Below are 6151 nucleotides of genomic sequence, written 5' to 3'. Positions count from 1 at the left end.
CAGCATCAGACATCATATTTCAGCAAATACATACTGAGGACCCCCCCCCTCAGTATGTATTTGCCCTCCCCGGCGCCCATCCCCCAACCCAGCAGCTGCCTTCTGTCCATGGAATGCCGATGGAATCCTGGAGATACGGGAAAGAATGTTATTTAACCCCCGAGTTACAGCAGGGAGCGTCGGGGCGAAACGCGTCGGGGGAAGCGGTCTGGTGCCGATCGGAGACATCGCTGGCTGCCAGAACTCCGATACCCGTCAATCCGCCGAGGGCGCGTTCTACACGGTTAGTCACCGGGTTACCATAGAAGTTACGCTTCTATTCACGCTTTCCTTTTACGTTCGCCGATTGCGCTGCCGCCGCCGCCGCGTTTCATCTCCTCGCTTACACTTTTCACTCCGTTTTAAGAGATTCCTCCCCGTTTTTGGCGCGTCGCCCAGCCGCAGCGAGATGAGACGCAGGATGGTTTTCTCGCCCCGTGGACACCCCGGCGGTCCGGTGACTTGGGGCGAGAGCCCCCCCTGTTCACAAGTAATAGTGACCCTACTAGTGTGATGGAGCCTATCGTTCAACAAGATACAGTACTGCTGGTGACTGCATCAGCCCATTTTGGGCTCAATGAGTTCATTTCGATCATTTCCAGAACCCCGCCAGCTGTATAGATCCTCCGTGTTATAACTTTCCCCCGGTACTGGATCAAACATGCTTTTTTCTATAGTATCGGGACGCGTAACGATCGGAAATGAACTATTTCTCATGTGAGCAGCGGCAGAAATCGCCGTCTTCCTGTTCATTAAAGAATACGTGTCTCGGGTTATCTTTTCCAAGGAAGCGAACCTTTATGGGCTCCTTCTATGTGTTTTCATAGGTGTGTATTTGTACGGGTGTGTGTATTTATACGGGTGTGTGTATTTACTTAATTGTTGGTGTTAATAATAGTGCCCTGTGATTATCTTTTGCAAGACTCTTATAATGTGGTCCATATACGTTCATTCCCAACCTTCATGGGCTCCTTCTATGTGTTTTTAATGACTCCTTTATATAAGTGTAACTATTGACTTCGTTGTAGGTGTCAATAATTTATCATTTATGGGCTCTTAATGATCCCTTTCCATAGGTGCGTCTAGTTACTTACTCTCAGGTGTTTTGGGGGGTGTTTTTTGGTGTTGATTGGCGTTTCTGTTCACGTTGTTCGATGCCGCGTCCGTGTGAAGGAATAAACATGTTTGTACTTTAATATGACGTCACGTGTGGGATTTCGCATCCCCCCCCCCTCCCAAACCGGCAGGTTTATAAATTCCTTTTCGCCAGGTTGTGGGCCGGGGTTTCCAAAAACTTTATTAATTAATTATTTATGTGACGGACGATTTTTCCCGCAAAAGAAACTATTTTTGGTTGCGATGTCACCAGAACTCTGGCCGCAGAAACCTTGAACCTGGGGAATGCGCAGCGAAATGCTCAGCAAAATGTTTGTTTTGAGACATTTTTTTTACCGGACATTGAATCCCCAACCAAGACCCCCCCCCCGCAGGCAGCGCACTTAAAAGGGAACTTTACTGAGAGGGTGGTAGATAAGTGGAACGGCCTCCCAGCAGAAGTGGTAGAGGGTAATACAGTGAGGGGATTAAACATGCATGGGATAGACATACGGCTCCTGAATCTAAGACGAGACCAACGACTGATTAAGGTTTGGGTCTGGATTTGGCCTGGAGTCCTGCACCAGTTCTATATCATGGAGCAAAGATACACAATTAAAATTGCATGAGAAAAAAATGTAAAAATCAAGATTTTTTGGGGGGAGAGGGGGCTCTATTTTATTGGGATAAATGTAGCAAAATACACCATCCCCCCCCATTATTGGCGACGTTAAGTAAAATACATTTAAAACATTTGTTTAATTTAATTTATTTTACTATAAGATAAGAAGACAAAATATTAAAGATTAAAACATTTACATTTTTTTCAAGCCAACTCGTGAAAAAAACAAACATTTTTTCACTTCCTGTGGAACAGATCGTCCTCAACACAACAGGAAGTGAAAGGTGTTCCGATAAAATGCCCCCCCGTTCTTAAAATATTCTTTTTTTTTTTTTTTATCTGTAAAACATATTCTTGTGAATCGTAATGAAATTATTATCAGCAGGATTTCTTTAACGAATGTATAAATATAATAAATTTGGTTCATATATATAAATTTATTAATTCTGGGAGGAAGGGACTGAAATCGTCCGAAACTTGGATTTGTTTCAGGACGGGATAATGACACGAGGCAGGGAAACGGGCCAGATTTTGGGCCGTTCTCTATTGTGCCCCTTTGTGCTCAGCTCTGTCCCCAGACCGAGCGGATTTGCCTCCTCGACAGCCCTGGAACTTTCCAGAATAAGCGGGATTCTCCGCTCTCCGCCATTCAGCACAGTTAATTGAGTCACCTGCATTCAAGCAGGGATATCAACCATAACACACTGGGAGCAAAACCACCAACTGGGAGTCTTATATACGATCCCAGCATGGAGAATAGGAAGGAGTCAGACTGTGCGACCTGCAGAATCTGCCCCGAGACCCTGAGACTGGGGCAAAAATCAACGACTGATTAAGGTTTGAGTCGTTACAGCAGGAGAAACAGGCGACTAGACGGGGGCCGAATGGGGCCGATCTGCCGGCAGGTTCAATTTTTCTGAGTCAGCTATCTAAAATAATAAAATTCATTTTTTGGGCTTCTGGCACTTTGCCTTTTTACTTTTTTTTTTTTTTTTTTTATGTTTTTCTGTTTTTTTTTTTCTCATTTCCTTGAGAAATTTCTTGCAGAACAAAAGGAGGGATTTTCGGAGCGCGACTCGAGTGCTTCCCTATCGGACAATCCTCAGGAACAATGAGTTTGAAAGAAAGTATCCTGAGGGTGCGGATGCTCCAGGCAGAGGCTTCTCTTCCGCAATTAACTCTTTCTACCCCAAAACACTTCGCCTTTTTTAGCCGCGGCCTCCAAATTGTTTTTTATTTTTTTAAATGTAATGTGGATCTTATCACCCCGTCACCTGTCAATATTGACCCAGATCCAGCAGTCGCATTAACCCTTTTCTACCCGGATAGTAGGCACACATTAATATAACCATACTATTCCCTCCTCCACCCTTAACATAAATCATAATCTAGTTGTTTTTTGTTTTTTTTTAAGCCAATGTTTCATTAATTTTTATTAAAAACTTTTTAGGAAAACGATACCATGGTGCCCGAATTTATTCAGCATTTTTCAGAATTTATTCAACAATTTTCAGAATTTATTCAACATTTTTCAGAATTTATTTTGAATAAAAGTTTAAAACGAGGTATTTAAAAAAAAAAAAAAACGTTTTGACATTTTATAGAAAACTAATGCAGGTGAAGAATGAAAAAAAAAAAGCCAAAATATATGTTATCACTATAGTTCTGGTGAAAACGCATTTCGCTTTTTTTTTTTATGGGCCTGTCACTTTATTAGTGGCCACAGAACCACAAATTTCTCACATCTTCTGTTTTCTGATGAGTTTTTTCCCCTCATTTATGATTGCTGATGCGAGACAAAGCCGATGTAAAAAAATGCAGTCATTTTATTTTAATAATTTATAATTAAATTTAAAAAGAAATTAGCTATTCATTCTTGTCATTTTTTAAAAAAAAAATATTTACTATGAATTTTTTTTGTGTACCTACAGCTGTGTTTTTCCACATCAGAATGATAACATGTACTATTTCCTTTCTGCAGGAAGTTGGCTTCATTGAACTTCCTGTCTTCCCCCTCCCTCCCCCACGCTTACCTTTTAAGATGCGCTGAGAACAAATGCTGAATTTTACCATCGATAAAATGACCAGAAGTAGGGAGTTTTTGGCAAATTTCCCTCTTAGCTTCCTCCGAGCTGCTTATAGAGAATAAACAAAATAAAGATTAAAGAAAATCATCTAAAAAAAAATAAAATATATATAATGCGGAATTCTGTTGTGTTTACAGAGGGTCTTAATATGTAAGAAAATCCCCTATTTGGTTTTGGAAGAAAAAAAATAAAAAATGGAGAAAAATTGTTAAAAAAAAAAAAAAAAAACCATACAAAAAAACCCCCAACATATTTTTACCACTTTTACATATTTCTTAATATGTAAGAAAATCCCCTATTTGGTTTTGGAAGAAAGAAAATAAAAAATGGAGCAAAATTAGTAAAAGAATTACAAAAAAATGCTTCCTAAACGTTTCCTTGAAGTTTCTGACTTGTGGAACATCCTAATGACCCCGCGGGGCAAACATTACGATCCGATGTACTTGTAACTGTTTGAAGGTCATTTTTTTTCATGCTTACCGAAGCCTCTCGTTGTGTTTTGTAGAGCGGGACACATCAATGTCGGATGGCCGCAGACCCCCCCTGGTGCATCTCGCTGACCTGATCCGGAATGAGGGCATTTATATCTTTGAAAAACGTCTGCAAGGTTTTATCGCTCTTGTTCTCCACCATCACGGTGCTCTACATGATCTATATCGTGGTCCTGGTCAAGACGGTGTTGCCAGGGGGCACCTTCATGTTGCCATTTCTCCAGCCGAAGGAGTTAGAGGAAGGACCATGTGAAGGCACCAGGTCGAGCGAGACCATCGTGAAGGTGAAAGACAGCCAGACGTATCTCGTAGCTGCCTACCTAGACCTGCGGGGCAGCAGCGTCGTCCGGATCATTGGAATTACGTACAGGTACGAGCGGGATCTCCTGTACTGCGACTTTTGCTTCAACAAGACCAACGGCACCGCGTTGGCCGACCTCCAGATCCATAGCGATCACTTTGAGTTCCCGTACGGCACCGCCGACCTGCTCTGTGATCTGAAAGGCGACCGGATCCCCCAATATGTCTCCATACACCGTGAGGGCGAGCCGCAGGCCACCGTCTTACAGATCAGGAACATCGACGCGCCCGTGGAGTTTGAATACGACTTCCTCATGTGCATCTCCGCCATGTTTGGATCCTACAACAATGTCTTGCAGTTCATTCAGTCGATGGAGATGTATCAGATCTTAGGGGTCCAGAAGGTTATTATCTATCACACGGACTCCAGTCCGTTAATTAGAAGAGTAATGGCCCATTACATGAAAGAGGAATTTCTGGAACTGATCTCATGGCCCATAACGTCGTTCCTGAACGTGTCGTCTGGGTGGCATTACCCCGAGCATCCAGGAGAACTTCACTACTACGGGCAGACGGCGGCTTTGAATGACTGCCTCTACCGCCACATGTACAGAAGCAGATACATCTCTCTGAACGACATCGACGAACTCATCCTACCCGCCATACACAAAGACTGGCGTGAAATGATGGACTTCCTCCAGCAGCCGAACCCCTCCGTAAGCGTCTTCGAATTCGAAAACCACGTCTTTCCGACGGCCCTGCAGGACAAAAAGAACCCTTCCACCCCCGAGGAATGGAACTCCGTTCCGGGATTAAACATTCTGAAGCACGTCTATCGGGAACCCAACGTGCCCGACGAGATAAACCCCACGAAGATGATCGTCAACCCCAGAGACGTGGTCAGAACCTCCGTTCACGTTCCCCTGGACTTTTACGGCGAAAAGTACCAGGTGCCCAGCGATTTTGCCCGACTTTGTCACTACCGGCAACCCAAACAAAAAGACCTGGGGGAGGACATGCTTATTAAAGACGACATCATGGCGAAATACGAAAACGTCTTGGTCGAGAGAGTCAACGGAGTGCTACAGAAAGTCGGCCTTCTAAAAACTATTCCGAAAAACCGCAGACAATGAACGAGCCGGAAGAAAAGCCTCAAGGAAATGATTGGTTTTGGTACATTTAGATTTTTTTTTTCTCTTTTGCACTGAAAACTATGACTGGATTTATTTTTTTTTAAGGATATTAACGAGGTTTTTTTTTAGACTGATTATTCGCTTTCATCGGGGAAAAACACGTTTGTTGCTCTTTAGGAACTGAGAGGCGCATGGAGGGACATGAGGAGGGCGTGGTTAGGAGTGGGTGGGGCCGTCATTAAGCCACACCCTATGTCTTAAGCAGAACTCCGGACCTAGTCTACCCAGCGGGGAATTTGCCCCTTTTAACTGAAATACCCCTCCATCTGCTGACGCGGTAGAACTTTTTGCTGACAATTAGACTAAAATTTGACATTTTTTTTT

General features: G+C 43.3%; 1 protein-coding gene across 1 annotated transcript in view; it reads left to right on the top strand.

The window, feature by feature from the left end:
• LOC128503230 (beta-1,4-galactosyltransferase galt-1-like) overlaps nt 1-5785 on the top strand; it is a 16654-nt gene extending 10869 nt beyond the window's left edge. Inside the window, exon 2 of the mRNA XM_053473272.1 lies at nt 4349-5785. Within this exon, the coding sequence (XP_053329247.1) occupies nt 4415-5767 (1353 nt within the window). The 5' untranslated portion in view covers nt 4349-4414 and the 3' untranslated portion in view covers nt 5768-5785. The remainder of the gene's footprint in view (nt 1-4348) is intronic.
• The last annotated feature ends 366 nt before the right edge of the window (nt 5786-6151 follow it).

This window comes from Spea bombifrons, chromosome 8, assembly GCF_027358695.1.
Source record: "Spea bombifrons isolate aSpeBom1 chromosome 8, aSpeBom1.2.pri, whole genome shotgun sequence".
NCBI classification, from domain to species: Eukaryota; Metazoa; Chordata; class Amphibia; order Anura; family Pelobatidae; genus Spea; species Spea bombifrons.
This window is presented reverse-complemented; position numbering and strand designations above follow the sequence as displayed.